Source organism: Oryx dammah, unplaced genomic scaffold (genome assembly GCF_014754425.2).
Source record: "Oryx dammah isolate SB20612 unplaced genomic scaffold, SCBI_Odam_1.1 HiC_scaffold_18, whole genome shotgun sequence".
Classification (NCBI taxonomy): Eukaryota; Metazoa; Chordata; class Mammalia; order Artiodactyla; family Bovidae; genus Oryx; species Oryx dammah.
In genome coordinates this window covers 112,115,978-112,132,387 of record NW_024070202.1, presented here as the reverse complement: position 1 = coordinate 112,132,387, position 16,410 = coordinate 112,115,978, and the positions used below count along the sequence as shown (strand labels likewise).

General features: G+C 51.8%; 1 protein-coding gene across 3 annotated transcripts; it reads left to right on the top strand.

Annotated features, from left to right (window-relative positions):
* The first annotated feature begins 1,820 nt into the window (after positions 1 to 1,820).
* On the top strand, positions 1,821 to 8,833 carry ZNF467 (zinc finger protein 467). 3 transcript variants are annotated; one of them, XM_040260355.1, is made up of 4 exons: positions 1,821 to 2,160; positions 2,972 to 3,088; positions 4,082 to 4,195; positions 6,954 to 8,833. In XM_040260355.1, exons 1-4 carry the CDS (start codon positions 2,127 to 2,129, stop codon positions 8,459 to 8,461), a joined length of 1,773 nt encoding a protein of 590 aa, XP_040116289.1. In that variant the 5' UTR covers positions 1,821 to 2,126; the 3' UTR covers positions 8,462 to 8,833. The 3 variants fall into 3 exon arrangements, with proteins under 3 accessions (XP_040116289.1, XP_040116290.1, XP_040116292.1); XM_040260356.1 differs by lacking the exon at positions 4,082 to 4,195; XM_040260358.1 differs by lacking the exon at positions 1,821 to 2,160 and having other exon boundaries at positions 2,999 to 3,088; positions 4,053 to 4,195.
* The last annotated feature ends 7,577 nt before the right edge of the window (positions 8,834 to 16,410 follow it).

Below are 16,410 nucleotides of genomic sequence, written 5' to 3'. Positions count from 1 at the left end.
GCGTCTTCTCCTCTCCCCCTCCCCGCGAAGTTTCGGGGCTGTCAGTCTGTCAAGTCTCCGGAGCCGTCCGCACCCGAGCTGCAGAGCCCGCGAGAGGGAGCAGGAGAACCGGGCACCCGGGTCGGGGCCGCGTCGGGGCCGGTTCCCGCCGCACCCACAGCCGCCGCCCGCGCCGCACAGGTGACAGCCCCCGGGGTGCGGGCGCCGAGAGCGCGGGGTGGGGGGGCGGCTGGGAAAGCGGGGTCCCGAAGGCACAGGAGGGGAGCGGGCTGGAGGAGAGCTGGGTGTTGGGACGGGGAGGAGGAGGGCCTGGCTGGGGTCGGGGGATCAGGGTTCCGGGGAGAGCGGAGAGACCGACCCGGAGGGCTGGGCTGGCGCAGGGGACCAGGGGCCGCGTGTGGGTCCAGAGTGGCGGACGGGTGGGAGGCCCTCGAGGAGAGGAGGGGGAAGGCTCAGGGGAGGGGGCCCGGGGGAAGGCGAGGAAGGGGAGGCGCGGGGACCCGGTGTTCGGGAGGGGCGCGAGAAGGGCGCTGACAGGTGAGCCCGGGAGCCCGGAGCGGCGGGAGCGAGGGCCGGGGCGGGGGGCCACACGGGGGCGGGGAGGTGGGAGGGATCCCTGTACTGGGGTGGGGGGGAGCTTGAGACGTCGGCAGCGAGAAAAAAAATGGGGCGGGGGGCCACCGAGTGGGAGGGGAGGGGACGCGGAGGTGGGCTGGGAGGCCGGGCCGGGGAGGGGGCGCAGGGCCGGGCACAGGGGCCAGAGAGAGCGGCCCAGCCGCAGACCCCGAGGTTTGGGTGGGGGGCGGCTAGAGAAGGAGGGGGGGCGCTCGGGGAGCGGACGGGGAGGGGGCGGGGGCCGTTCTGGGGAGTGGGGCTCCGGAGGGAAGAGAATCGAGAGGCTGCCGGGGAGGCGGAGGGGGAAGGGAGACGGGGCCTCGGAGGAGGAGGGAACCGAGGTGAAGAGAGGAGAGGAGAAGGAAGGGAAGCCGGGGTGGGGGAGGAGAGGGCCGGGGAGGGGAGGAAGGAAAAGAGGAGGGGGAAGGAAGGGAGGGAGTGTGCGATCGGGAGGGGTGAGGAGGCGGGGGACAGGCAGGGAGAGCCCGGAGCGGCGGGGAAGGCGGCCCCGGCCCCGGGGAGGGGGAGGGGAGCGCCGCCGCGGAGGCTGCCCCGGCGGAGGGTCAGGGGGGCGGTGGCCGCGGAGCGCAGACCCGAGCCCGGCCGGGAGGGGTGGAGCCGGCGGGCTGAGGGCAGGGGCGGGGCCGGGGGCGGAGCTGGGGAGCCAGCCAGCTCCCGTGGGGAGAGAGGGCGGAAGGCGGAGGGCGAGGGAGAGGGGAGGGGTGCAGGGACGGCTGCCAGGGAGGCTGTCGGGGATGGGGTGGAGGTGGGGAGGGGAGTCTGCTGGGGGATGGGCAGGGGAGCCGCAGGAGCCGGAGCCGCCGTGGAGGCTTTGAGGGTCGGGTGTCCGGGCCTCGGAAAGCCCCGCGGGGGAGGGACGATGGTCTTGAGGTCGGGTTCTGGGCTAATGCTGTCAAGAGCTCTTTCCTGCCTCCGGGGAGGACCCTCCTCCAAGGGCCTCCCCAGCTCGTGGCCCCAAGCAGTGATACCTCCGGCCCGCCCCCTACCCCCACCCCAGGCTGGCTCCTGTTTCACCAGCTCCTGCGATGACAGCTGGAGGCCAAGGAGACGAAGTTCCCTGCTCCCCACCGCAGGTCTCCCACCCTCCACCCTCTCCCCAGAGAGTCGGTTGATTCCTGACACCCCCAGGCAAGGGCCCTGGGGAGGAGGGGGTGGTGGGGGGGATCGCTGATGGGCTGGTGCTGGACCCCAGTGACCTGCAGGTGGGGGTGAGAAGCTGATTTCCAGAGCTGACCCCGAGCTTAGCTTGTAGAAATGGCTTCAGCGCTTCTCCTCACCTTCAAAGGCATCTGCTTTCTGAAATGCACGGTCCCTCAACTCCCTCACCGTCCCTGAGGACATCCCCTTCGGAGCCCCTGGGGCTAGCTGATGGGAAGAGGTTGGGCAGAGCCAGGGCCCAGGTGGAAGCTGCAGAGGAGAATCTGAACAAGGATGTATGTTCTCCTTAGGGTCGGTGGCCGGATCCCCAGGAGAAGTCACCCTGGGTTGCCATGAGAGAGACCTTGGAGGCCCTCAGCTCCCTGGGTGAGCTGGCAGAACTGGAGGAGCTTGGGTGGGGGGCAGGGGAGTAGGAGGCTTCAAGGGCATACCATGCCTGTTGTTGTTCAGTCGCCCAGTCGGATCTGACTCTGTGACCCCATGAACTGCAGCATACCAGGCCTCCCTGTTCCTCACCATCTCCCGGAAGTTTGCCTAAGTTCATGTCCATTGCATCAGAGATGGCCCTTCACGGATCACTGCCTTGTCGTGGCAAAGGGGCTTGCATAACACAATGAAGCTATTAGCCATGCCCTGCAGGGCCACCCAAGACGGGTGGGTCATAATGGAGAGTTCTGACAAAACATGATCCACTGGAGGAGGAAATGGCAAACCACCCCAGTATACTCGCCATGAGAACCTCATGAACTGTATAAAAAAGTTACCAGGCCTGCTGCTTCCCTAATTCAGACTGGAGAGCATCCCCAGGAGGCTGCGACCCTGATTACGGGCTCTGGGGGGCTTTAGGGCAGCATCCTTTCTGGTTTCATCACAAAGAATGCCTGCCTGGTCCATGCTGGAGGTTGTGCTAGTACTAACAGAACACCAGGACAGTTAAATCTATTCTCTCTCTAAATCTATTCATCTCTGTCCTTGATTCGATGTAAAGCAGCTAAGGCTGATATTTGGTGAGGCTGCTGGGGAAGCTGGTTGTCCCTTGTCCGTGATGGTTAGAGACCTCACTTTCCTTAACCCCCAGGGAAAACTCTTTTAGGCTGGGAAGGGGAAAAGCCACCGTCTTGGATCACCTCTTCTGTATGACATGCTTGACTTGCACCCATCCTTTTGTTTTTAACAGGACTCTCTGTGGGACAGCCAGAGATGACCCCTCAAAGTGAGCCTGGGGAACAGTCCCATGATGCCCAGGAGCGGATGTCTCCTCCCCGGGAAGAGAGAGTGCTGGGTACATGCTCAGGTAAGTGGGGACCACGGAAGCTGGCTCAGCATGGAGTCTTCTTCCTGTGTTCGTCAAATATTTATTGAGCACCTACAAAGTGTCCCACGCTATTCTAGATACTGAGATACCTCAGTGACCAAGGAGAGAAGAGATACCTGCCTTCTAGGAGCTTAATCCTAGTGAGGGCAGAGGACTGCTAGTGCTGCTGCTGCTAAGTCACTTCAGTCGTGTCCGACTCTGTGCGACCCCATAGACGGCAGCCCACCAGGCTCCCCTGTCCCTGGGATTCTCCAGGCAAGAACACTGGAGTGGGTTGCCATTTCCTTCTCCAATGCATAAAAATGAAAAGTGAAAGTGAAGTCGCTCAGTCGTGTCTGACTCTTCGAGACCCCACGGACCGCAGCCTACCAGGCTCCTCCATCCATGGGATTTTCCAGGCAAGAGGACTGGAGTGGGGTGCCATTGCAGAGGACTAGCAGAAAACAAATGTAGGGATAAATGCACTTATAACTGGGGTTGAAAGAGGCTCTGTGGGTGGGGCAGGCGGGAGGATTGAATAGAGGGGTGAGAGTTGGCCTCATCAGAAAAGTAAGATTGAAAGAGGTGGCTAAGCAGATACAGGGAGAAGAAGCCTAAAGCAGGTGTGGACCTGGCCTTCTGACATCCCCATCTTCTCCAGTGATTTGCCTGGAAACCAGATGACCCACCCATCTGGTAGCTAGGAAGTTCCCCATCTCTCCTCCTAGGGCCTCTTGGAAGCCTCAAGACAGGGACCATTCTTGCTTCCACTCTCTTACACACACGTTTCAGAAGCCCCTCACACCTGTGGCTCTTGCAACCTGCACAGCCTGGGGCAGCTGGGAATTCAGCCCCTGCAGGTTTGATATGGGACCACTCCTGCCTATGGGGCCGGGGCCAGAGTTTCAGAAGCCCCTGCCTCCTGGCACCAGAGGGGACCTCTCTCCATCTCTGGTGTCTGCAGCATCCTTGAGGTAGCCTGTTCTCTGCCAGGGCGCGAAGCCCCCAGACCGGAGAAAGGTGCCTCCACGGAACAAGCTGAAGCTCCCTGCAGAGGAGGCCAGGTGTGTGCACCACGCAAGCCTGAGCCCACAGGCTCCTGCCCAGGTGAGTCTTCCCAGCAGTCCATCCCACCAGGGGGCCAGGTAGAGGGAACAGGGGGGTGCAGGCATCGTGTAAAAAGAAAGCCACTCCAGGGCCTTCCAACCCAAGATGAATCAGGCCCTGCCACCTTTCTGCTGTAGAGCTTCAGCACCCAGCAGGAATTCTGCATCCACAGACAACAGGAATCAGAGAGGCTAGTCACCAAAGAGAAATACACTCTCACTTCCACGTCTTCCGGAAGTCTTTCTTTCCCATTCTCTCCCCCCAGTCGATGTTCACACCTGTTGACAGCTTGAATCACCGATTTCCACGAAGACACGTGGTGTCGGTGTCGATCAACCTTTTCATTGTCCCCAGACCTGCTCCCTCCCCCAAGTCTCCACTGACCTTGGTGCTCAGAAGAACGGTTGTATCTGATGCATCTTCCCCATATCCACAGTGATCAAACAGTTGGTTCTCTCTCCACAACCCTACCCATCACTTCCTTCCACCACCACCAGCCTTATCACCTCTTGCCTGAGTGATGTCACCTATTCCACAAGGGCTTATTTGGTGCCCATTCAGGCTAGGCTGTTTCAGGTGGAGCAGAAAGAGATGGGCTGTAGAGTGATGTGGTCCTGGGTTCGAATTCCTGCTCCACGTTTTTATAGCTGATCTTGGATAGGCTACAGGAGCCTCAGTTTGTTCACAAGGAAGAAGGGTAACTTCTGCTCAGGGGTTTGGGTGAAGGTTTGTGAGAGTGTACACACAGTGCCTTATCTCCAGTTGGCTCTCAGTACATGGTGGGAATCCTCAAGCTGTCTGCCCTCCAGAGACTGAAATCTGACACAAATATGAGCTAGAAGAAAGAATGAAAAGAACAAATAATGACAAAGTCATGTCACAAGGAAGTGTAGAAGAGTCAACCGTGTTTATATGAGACCCTCACGCACTGGATTTGTCAAAGCTTTTGTTGGTTTGTGCACCATGTTGAGAGAGGTGTAGACTTCAACTCGGATGAGGCTGGAGGATGGGAAGACATCCTTGGCTGACTTAGAAGTAGGCAAGTTGACATATTAATAACTGGGGTTATAGGAGACCAGCTTGCCTGAAGTGAGGGGTTTATGCCTGGGAGTATTAAGAGAGTTGGACTGGGTTGGGGTGAGTCTCAGATGCAGCTAGAGCAGACTTTGTACTCTAAATAATGGGGAGCTATTGATGGTTCTTTGGTAGCAAAGTTGCACAAAGAAAATGAAAGTGATAGCACAGTATGATAAAGAGCTGTTTGAAAAGGATGGATCAGTAAAAGAAACTGGAAGGAAATCTAATTGGGATAGTTTAAGCCCCAGGCTATTACAGACTTTTAGAGCCAGACAGGAAGGAAGTCCAATCAGCTGGTTCCAAGGCTCTCAAACAAGAGTCACTTTGGGAGCTTGAAAGAAAGGGAACAGATTCATAGGCCTGGGTTCCCTAGATGCACTTAAAAATTTCCCCAGGAGATTATGACATGGCACCAGATTTAGGCAACATGAACTGGTCCATTGCTTACGCCAAGGCAAGCTAACAAACTCAACTCAAAGAAAACTCAATTCAAAGAGATTAAGTGACTCAACCGTGGTCACACTGCTGCTTAGTGGCAAAGAAAAACCCAAATGGACCCTCCCAGTTTGGGTCCTGAACTCCTTCCTCTTGGCTGGGTCATCTCAGTGCTCAAGAAGGGCAGAGCGCCAGGGGAACCTGTATCAAACCTGCTTCCCCCAGAGGGCCCTCCCTGCGTCTCCAGAGGCTGGCACCATCCATTGGTTCCCCACATCCTATAAGCTCAATCGTCTTCTTAAACCGGGATTTCCCACCTGGCCCTAGCAGTGAAGGGAGTAGGAGCAGGTGGGGGGAGCCTTTGAGAAACCACAGGAAGGGATGCAAAGGCCTCTGGTCACTGGCAAGGAGTTGGAAGACCCCCTGGAGAAGGGAATGGCAACCCAGTATAGTAATCTTGTCTGGAGAATCCCACGGACAGAGGGGCCTGGCGGACTGTACAGTCTCCGGGGTCGCAAAGAGTTGGACACAACTGAGTGAATAACACAGAAACAAGGTGAGTGTCGAGGCCAGCCCACAGGAGGAGGCTGTATACCTTCTACTGAGGGCAGCGGAGTAGATCCAGGAAGGTGGGGTGTTTGCCGATAAGCCTGCCGAGCTGCAGTCGATTCACTGGGCACAAAGGGGAGTTGCTCGTCTGCAGATGGGAGACTGTGGTTCCAGAAAGGACTGGGCTGGACAGCAAGATGGGGGTGCCCCCCCTTCCCAGGGGCCTCTGAGCCCTCAGAGTGAAAGCTGAAGACTGAACCCTGAGTGAGGGTAAGGGGTGCCCACCATAGAGGCAGGGTCTCCTTAAGGAGGCAGGCAAGCCAAGGAGAAAGCACCCCCCTGGCTTGGAGAGACTGGGAGGAGGACTTGGGTGATCCTCCGATTTGGACATTCCCAGGAACTTTCCAGTGGAAGGAGCAGGAGCTAGGCTTAGGGACTTCAGGAAGTGGTGGTCCTATTGGCAAACAAAAGGATCAGGTGAAAGTCAGTCAGTCCACTCTTTGTGACCCCCATGGACTGTACAGTCCGTGGAATTCTCCAGGCTAGAATACTGGAGTGGGTAGCCTTTCCCTTCTCCAGGGGATCTTCCCAACCCAGGGATTGAACCCAGGTGTCCTGCATTGCGGACGGGCTCATTCTTTACCAGCTGAGCCACAAACGTGGGGTTTAACAGACTCGCCTTGTTTTGCCCTTTCAGGGGATGAGTGGATGATTCGGAAGGTGAAGGTAGAGGAGGAGGAGGATCGGGAGGCCCACGAGGAGGCGGAATGGCCCCAGCATCTGGCATTACGCCCCAGCCCGTTTCCCCCGTCTGACCTGGGGTCTCTGCCCGCCGCGTATAAGCTGGAGCCGGGGGCCCCAGGAACACTGGGTGGGCTCGCGCTGACCGGCTGGGGCCCGACCGCCTCGGAGAAGCCCTATGGCTGCGGGGAGTGTGAGCGCCGGTTCCGGGACCAGCTGACCCTGCGGCTACACCAGCGGCTGCACCGCGGCGAGGGCCCGTGCGCCTGCCCCGACTGCGGCCGCAGCTTCACGCAGCGCGCGCACCTGCTGCTGCACCAACGCAGCCACCGCGGCGAGCGGCCCTTCCCCTGCTCCGAGTGCGACAAGCGCTTCAGCAAGAAGGCACACCTGACCCGCCACCTGCGCACGCACACGGGCGAGCGGCCCTACCCGTGTGCCGAGTGCGGCAAGCGCTTCAGCCAGAAGATCCACCTGGGCTCGCACCAGAAGACGCACACCGGCGAGCGGCCCTTCCCCTGCCCCGAGTGCGAGAAGTGCTTTCGCAAAAAGACGCACCTGATCCGCCACCAGCGCATCCACACGGGCGAGAGGCCCTACCAGTGCGCGCAGTGCGCCCGCAGTTTCACGCACAAGCAGCACTTGGTGCGGCACCAGAGGGTGCACGCAGCGGCCGGCCGCACCCCGCCCTCTCCCGACGCGCCGGCCTCGCCCACGTCCCCTGCCCCGTCCCCCACCGCCTCCTCTCCCGGACCCAAGCCTTTCTCCTGCTCCCACTGCGGCCTGAGCTTCGGCTGGAAGAAGAACCTCGCCACGCACCAGCGCCTGCACAGCGGCGAGGAGCGCCCTTTCGGGTGCGACGAGTGCGCGCTGGGCGCCCCTGTGGACCCCGCGGCCCCCGAGCCCTTGGCCTGCGCGCCCCGAGGCACTCCGGCGCTCCCGGGCATTCCGGCCGGCGAGCGGTCCTTCCTCTGCCCCGAGTGCGGGCGCAGCTTCGCCCACGGGCAGCACCTGGCGCGACACCGGAGGGTGCACACGGGCGAGCGGCCCTTCGCCTGCGCGCAGTGTGGCCGCTGCTTCGGCTCGCGGCCCAACCTGGTGGCCCACTCCAGAGCCCACAGCGGCGCCAGGCCTTTTGCTTGCGCGCAGTGCGGCCGCCGCTTCAGCCGCAAGTCGCACCTGGGTCGCCACCAGGCGGTGCACACGGGCAGTCGGCCCCACGCCTGCGCCGTGTGCGCCCGCAGCTTCAGTTCCAAGACCAACCTGGTCCGCCACCAGGCGGTGCACACCGGCTCCCGTCCCTTTCCCTGCCCGCAGTGCGGCAAGAGCTTCAGCCGCAAGACTCACTTGGTGCGACACCAGCGCATCCATGCAGGAGCCACCCACCCGGCCTCCGGATCTGACCTCTCGAGCCCAGCCTGGCCCACGCCCACCGACGTGACCGCACCCGCGCTCTTCTTCTGAGCTTCGTTCTAGACCGGACCCGGCCTTTCCCTTCTTTTGCTCCCTGGTTCCAGAGACCCATGCCGGACATCTCCTGGGCACCGTGGCCTGGATTGCTCGTGGCCATTTTCCTCTCTTCTCCATCCTGCTGGGGAAAAGTCTGGAAAGGATACCTGGCTTTGACCTGTGTCAGAGAAAGGGCTAAGAGTAAACCCTTGATGGGAACAGTTTAGGCCTGAGTCCTTGGAAATCTCCCACTAAGAGACCCCATGGGAAAGATGATGTTTCCTGGACGACTCCTGACCAACGACTGAGTCAGGAACCTCTACAGGGGCAGGGAAAGAATGGTGATCTGTGTACTGAAAGTTTCATTAAAATTACAATCCGAAGGTTCTGGGGCTGTGGAATGAGTTGGGGATGGAACCCCTGACTTTTCTCACCCACCCTTGTCTACCTTAGTCCACACACAGACACTCCTTCCCATCCTATCTGGGTGAGTTCAATTTAGCCAGCTGCCAATAATGGGCTTTCTCAAATCAAAATATGATACAGCTAATTGCTGAATCACTCTCTTGCTCCCTGACCTTAGCTCAAATCTGACAAGGAAGAAGCATCGGTATACATTTCTCATCCCAGGGGTTGAAGGCTAAACCGTAGGGAAGACAAAAAGAGGAAGCAGGGTGCCCCTGGCCATTCCCATGGAGACAGGGTGCCACCGAAGTCTCTGGAGCTCCAGGGCTCTGCCTGGGTTTGCAGCTTTCCCAAGGGGATCTCAGAACAGCAGCCCCACCTGCCACTCTGCCTGGCAGCAGGGGGAAGGATGTAAGTGACAGATGAAGGTTCCTGTAAGTTCTCTTTATGATGGTGGCTTGATCCAGACATCTCTAGCTGAGCTGCCCCAGCCGAGGCCAACAGGAGAGTTGAGTGACCCGGAGGGGTAGGATGATGGGGCAACGTGTTGAACTTGGAGTGAGAAGTCTTACACTTGACCTTTCCTTAGTCTCTTTAGGACTTGGAGCAGAGCCCTTCATTTTCCTGGGTCTCTGCTTTCTCATTATAATAAGATTGTTGATGTTGATGAGGGCTGAGGCTCTTTTCCAATTCTAATGTCACGATCAGCAAGGTAGCACTAGTGGTAAAGAATCTGCCTGCCAATGCAGGAGACATGAAACATGGGTTCGATTCTTGCCTAGGGAAGATTCCCCTGGAGGAGGAAATGGCAACCCACTCCAGTATTCTTGCCTGGAGAATCCCATGGAAAGAGGGGTCTGGTGGGCTACAGTCTATAGGGTCACAAAGAAGCAACTTAGCACAAAGGTTTCAGAATAACCCTAGCAAATATTTACTGGGTGCCAACATTGTGCTAGAGGATGAGATGGTTGGATGGCATCACCAACTTGGTGGATGTGAGTTTGAGCAAGCTCTGGGAGTTGGGGATGGACAGAGAAGCCTGGCATGCTGCAGTCCATGGGGTCGCAAAGAGTCAGACACGACTGAAGTGAACTACTTTGTGCCAGGTCCTGCACTAGGCATGGGCAACAATAGTAAGCAAGACAGACAGGCCCCTGCCCTCAGAGCTTACAGGAAACACGAGGACTGTGAGGCTAGGGCCGGCTCAGAGGGCTTTGCAAATGGTGCCGAAAATCTAGGAAAAGTCAAGGGAGGTTCACAGGTTGAAGACACCTCTAGAGGGAGCCCTGAGGATGGGCGCACAACTTTTCCTCCCGGTCCTTTTCTAGGGTTCCCACCTCCTTCCTATCCTGGTCTTGTAACTCCAGTTGTTTTATTATTATTTTTTAACTTTACAATATTGTATTGGTTTTGCCATACATCAACATGAATTTGCCACGGTATACATGTGTTCCCCATCCTGAACCCCCCTCCCACCTCCCTCCCCATACCATCCCTCTGGGTCATCCCAGTGCACCAACCCCAAGCATCCTGTATCATGCATCAAACCTGGACTGGCGACTCGTTTCATATATGATATTATACATGTTTCAATGCCATTCTCCCAAATCATCCCACCCTCTCCCTCTCCCACAGAGTCCAAAAGACTGTTGTATACATCTGTGTCTCTTTTGCTGTCTCGCATACAGGGTTATCATTACCATCTTTCTAAATTCCATATATATGCGTTAGTATACTGTATTGGTGTTTTTCTTTCTGGCTTACTTCACTGTGTATAATAGGCTTCAGTTTCATCTACCTCATTAGAACTGATTCAAATGTATTCTTTTTGATGGCTGAGTAATACTCCATTGTGTATATGTACCACAGCTTTCTTATCCATTCATCTGCTCATGGACATCTAGGTTGCTTCCATGTCCTGGCTATTATAAACAGTGCTGTGATGAACACTGGGGTACACGTGTCTCTTTCAATTCTGGTTTCCTCAGTGTGTATGCCCAGCAGTGGGATTGCTGGGTCATAAGGCAGTTCTATTTCCAGTTTTTTAAGGAATCTCCACACTGTTCTCCATAGTGGCTGTACTAATTTGCATTCCCACCAACAGTGTAAGAGGGTTCCCTTTTTTCCACACCCTCTCCAGCATTTATTGCTTGTAGACTTTTGGATAGCAGCCATTCTGACTGGTGTGAAATGGTACCTCATTGTGGTTTTGATTTGCATTTCTCTGATAATGAGTGATGTTGAGCATCTTTTCATGTGTTTGTTAGCCATCTGTACATCTTCCTTGGAGAAATGTCTGTTTAGTTCTTTGGCCCATTTTTTGATTGGGTCATTTATTTTTCTGGAGTTGAGCTACAGGAGTTGCTTGTATATTTTTGAGATTAGTTGTTTGTCAGTTGCTTCATTTGCTATTATTTTCTCCCATTCTGAAGGCTGTCTTTTCACCTTGCTTAGAGTTTCCTTTGTTGTGCAGAAGCTTTTAATTTTATTTAGGCCCCATTTGTTTATTTTTGCTTTTATTGCCAATATTCTGGGAGGTCGGTCATAGAGGATCTGGCTGTGATTTATGTTGGAGAGTGTTTTGCCTATGTTCTCCTCTAGGAGTTTTATAGTTTCTGGTCTTACATTTAGATCTTTAATCCATTTTGAGTTTATTTTTGTGTATGGTGTTAGAAAGTGTTCTAGTTTCATTCTTTTACAAGTGGTTGACCAGTTTTCCCAGCACCACTTGTTAAAGAGATTGTCTTTTCTCCATTGTATATTCTTGCCTCCTTTGTCAAAGATAAGGTGTCGATAGGTGCATGGATTTATCTCTGGGCTTTCTATTTTGTTCCATTGACCTATATTTCTGTCTTTGTGCCAGTACCATACTGTCTTGCTGACTGTGGCTTTGTAGTAGAGCCTGAAGTCAGGCAGGTTGATTCCTCCAGTTCCATTCTTCTTTCTCAAGATTGCTTTGGCTATTCAAGGTTTTTTGTATTTCCATACAAATTGTGAAATTATTTGTTCTAGCTCTATGAAAAATACCATTGGTAGCTTGATAGTGATTGCATTGAATCCATAGATTGCTTTGGGTAGTATATTCATTTTCACTATATTGATTCTTCTGATCCATGAACATGGTATATTTCTCTATCTATTAGTGTCCTCTTTGATTTCTTTCACCAGTGTTTTATAGTTTTCTATATATAGATCTTTAGTTTCTTTAGGTAGAATTATTCCTAAGTATTTTATTCTTTTCATTGCAATGGTGAATGGAATTGTTTCCCTAATTTCTCTTTCTGTTTTCTCATTATTAGTGTATAGGAATGCAAGGGATTTCTGTGTGTTGATTTTATATCCTGCAACTTTACTATATTCATTGATTAGCTCTAGTAATTTTCTGGTGGAGTCTTTAGGGTTTTCTATGTAGAGGATCATGTCATCTGCAAACATTGAGAGTTTTACTTCTTCTTTTCCAATTTGGATTCCTTTTATTTCTTGTTCTGCTCTGATTGCTGTGGCCAAAACTTCCAAAACTATGTTGAATAGTAGTGGTGAAAGTGGGCACCCTTGTCTTGTTCCTGACTTTAGGGGAAATGCTTTCAATTTTTCACCATTGAGGATAATGTTTGCTGTGGGTTTATCATATATAGCTTTTATTATGTTGAGGTATGTTCCTTCTATTCCTGCTTTCTGGAGAGTTTTTATCATAAATGGATGTTGAATTTTGTCAAAGGCTTTCTCTGCATCTATTAAGATAATCATATGGCTTTTATTTTTCAATTTGTTAATGTGGTGTATTACATTGATTAATTTGCAGATATTGAAGAATCCTTGCATCCCTGGGATAAAGCCCACTTGGTCATGGTGTATGATCTTTTTAATGTGTTGTTGGATTCTGAATGCTAGAATTTTGTTAAGGATTTTTGCATCTATGTTCATCAGTGATATTGGTCTGTAGTTTTCTTTTTTTGTGGCATCTTTGTCAGGTTTTGGTATTAAGGTGATGGTGGCCTCACAAGAGACCCACCTCAAAACAGGGGACACATACAGACTGAAAGTGAAGGGCTGGAAAAAGATATTCCACTCAAATAGAGACCAAAAGAAAGCAGGAGTAGCAAGACTCATATCAGATAAAATAGACTTTAAAACAAAGGCTGTGAAAAGAGACAAAGAAGGACACTACATAATGATCAAAGGATCAATCCAAGAAGAAGATATAACAATTATAAATATATATGCACCCAACATAAGACCACCACAATATGTAAGACAAATGCTAAGAAGTATGAAAGGGGAAATTAACAATAACACAATAATAGTGGGAGACTTTAATACCCCACTCACACCTATGGATAGATCAACTGAACAGAAAATTAACAAGGAAACACAAACTTTAAATGATACAATAGACCAGTTAGACCTAATTGATATGTATAGGACATTTCACCCCAAAACAATGAATTTCACCTTTTTCTCAAGTGCACACAGAAACTTCTCCAGGATAGATCACATCCTGGGCCATAAATCTAGCTTTAGTAAATTCAAAAAACATTGAAATCATTCCAAGCATCTTTTCTGACCACAATGCAGTAAGATTAGATCTCAATTACAGGAGAAAAACTATTAAAAATTCCAACATATGGAGGCTGAACAACACGCTGCTGAAAAACCAACAAATCACAGAAGAAGTAAAAGAAGAAATCAAAATATGCATAGAAGTGAATGAAAATGAAAACACAACAACCCAAAACCTGTGGGACACTGTAAAAGCAGTGCTAAGGGGAAAGTTCATAGCAATACAGGCATACCTCAAGAAACAAGAAAGAAGTCAAATAAATAACCTAACTCTACACCTAAAGCAACTAGAAAAGGAAGAAATGAAGAACCCCAGGGTTAGTAGAAGGAAAGAAATCTTAAGAATTAGGGAAGAAATAAATGCAAAAGAAACAAAAGATACCATAGCAAAAATCAACAAAGCAAAAAGCTGGTTCTTTGAAAGGATAAATAAAATTGACAAACCATTAGCCAGACTCATCAAGAAACAAAGGGAGAAAAATCAAATCAATAAAATTAGAAATGAAAATGAAGAGATCACAACAGACAACACAGAAATACAAGGGATCATAAGAGACTACTATCAGCAATTATATGCCAATAAAATGGACAATGTGGAAGAAATGGACAAATTCTTAGAAAAGTACAACTTTCCCAAACTGAATCAGGAAGAAATAGAAAATCTTAACAGACCCATCACAAGCACAGAAATTGAAACTGTAATCAGAAATCTTCCAGCAAACAAAAGCCAATGTCCAGATGGGTTCACAGCTGAATTCTACCAAAAATTTAGAGAAGAGCTAACACCTATCCTACTCAAACTCTTCCAGAAAATTGCAGAGGAAGGGAAACTTCCAGTTGTTTTAAATATGCAAGACCTGGGAGACCTTAGGTGGACGCTAGCCGCACAGACATTGATGACTGTTGTGCTGGGGAAGGTGGAGAAAGGTGAAGAGCCAGGCTGCCCTCCCGAGTCAGAGCACAGTGGTGAACAGAGCACAGCTCCTCATACCAGCCTGGGGCTTTGAGACCATCTCTATGGCTTAGCAGGCTCCTTCAAGCATCCACACCAGTGAAGAGGCATCCACCATTCCTAACTTGTTGCCTTCCCACTTTGGTCAGCGAAGGAGCCAACCTGCTGTGCTTTAAATATAGTTTCCTCCAGTATCTGAAAGTAGACCATTCCTATGAAATACAGCCAAAATTCACAATCACTACCACTATTATCTCCATTTTATAGATGTGGAAACTGAGTACAGAGCAATTAGGTCATTCGAACAAGGTCATTCCTTCCTTCGTTCATTCAGCAAACATGCATTGAGTACCTGCTTGTGTGTCCAGCATTGTGAGATGATGGGAATAGAAATACTCGTTATAAACTAAAATGTGTTTAATTCTTACTCTTTGCTAAGTACTCTCAAGTGTACTTAGTACACTCAGTAAAGCCCTAAGTGAATCAAGGGCTTTACAAGTGTTGGCCTGTTTTTCTTTCCACCACCCTGTGAGTGGGCATCCTTGTCCTTGGTCAAGGTTTTCTCATGAGGTAAAAGAAGCTCAGAAAGTCCAAGTAACTTGCACAAGCGACACAGAGTATGCGATGAAAGCAATGCAGTGGTTTGCTTTGAGAGCCTGTGCTTTAAAAAAAAAAAAAATTGCGGTGACTTCCCTGGTGGTCCAGGTGGCTCAGGAGGTAAAGAAAGAAAAAAATCTGCTTGCAGTGTGGGAACCCGAGGTTCGATCCCTGGATTGGGAAGATCCCCTGGAGAGGAAATGGCTACCCACTCCAGCATTCTTGCCTGGAGAAGCCCATGGGAGAGGAGCTTGGTGGGCTACAGTCCATGGGGGCAAAGAGACGGACATGAATGAATGACTAACACTGGTGGTCCAGTGGTTAAGACTTTGCCTTCCAGTGCAGGAGGTGTGGGTTTAATCCCTCTGGTCAGGGAGCTAAGCTCCCACATGCTTCAGGACCAAAAAAAAAATAAAAATAAAATAAATAGATAACATAAAATAGAAGTAATATTGTATTAATAACAAATTCGATAAAGACTTTAAAATGATCCACATTTTAAAAAGCTTTATAAAAAAGCAAATTTTATGCTCCCATCAACAGTGTATAAGGGCTCCAATTGTTCCTAGCCAACACTGACTGTTTTTTGCCATTCTAGCAAGTATGCAGTGACCTCTCAGTGGGGTTTTGACTTTCATTCCCGTATGTGTGTGTGTGTGTGTGTGTGTGTGTGATTTAGTTGCTAAGTCATGTCTGACTCTTGTGACTCCATGGACTGCAACCTGCCAGGCTCCTCTGTTCATGGGATTTTCCAGGCAAGAATACTGGAGTGGGTTGCCATTTCCTTCTCCAGAAGATCTTCCCATCCCAGGGATGGAACCTGGGTCTTCTGTGTTGCAAGCAGACACTTTACCAACTGAGCGACGAGGAAAGCCCTTCATTCCCCTAGAGCCTGTATTTTCCAGCACTAGACTCGGTCTCCTTGCAGAGAGGTCCCTCATGTTCCTGGTCTTCAGGGCGCTCAGTGGATGGGTCTGGTGATCAGCATGCAGGGGACTTTTACACGAAGGACCATGGGATGAAGGTGAAGAGCGACGAAGTACATGTGGAGGGTCAGGAGGGGTCTCTGCAAGGGGGGGCGGTGACTCGCTGAGACCTCACCTGCTTGGACCAGGCTCTCGGTGCCATAGTCACCTTCACCCCCCACAATAATGGGTGTTTGTCTCCTGGGAGAGGAGAAGGGGCTTCTGCCCAAGGCAGCAAACCACTTTCAGGGGCAAAGCCCTGCAAAAAAGCAGGAAGCAACTGAAAGCAAGCTCATGTATCAGTTGCAAAATGTCCCCTTTCCAGAAGTGATGGTGAATTATAGAGTACCCCTACGTGGGGATATGAAGGTCTGTTTAGAAGGGTGGCTGTCCGCTAGAACTGACTTGCAATTGGGACAAAAGCCTGTATCACACGGGCTTTAGTGACACCACCCAGCACAGCCCATCTCCCAGCCCGGGATCTG

Coding starts and splice junctions, on each gene's coding strand:
- ZNF467 (XM_040260355.1), top strand. CDS start 2,127: ATGAGAGAGACCTTGGAGGCCCTCAGCTCCCTGG. Junction 2,161..2,971: donor GGAGGCCCTCAGCTCCCTGG/GTGAGCTGGCAG, acceptor TGTTTTTAACAG/GACTCTCTGTGGGACAGCCA. Junction 4,196..6,953: donor GCCCACAGGCTCCTGCCCAG/GTGAGTCTTCCC, acceptor TTGCCCTTTCAG/GGGATGAGTGGATGATTCGG.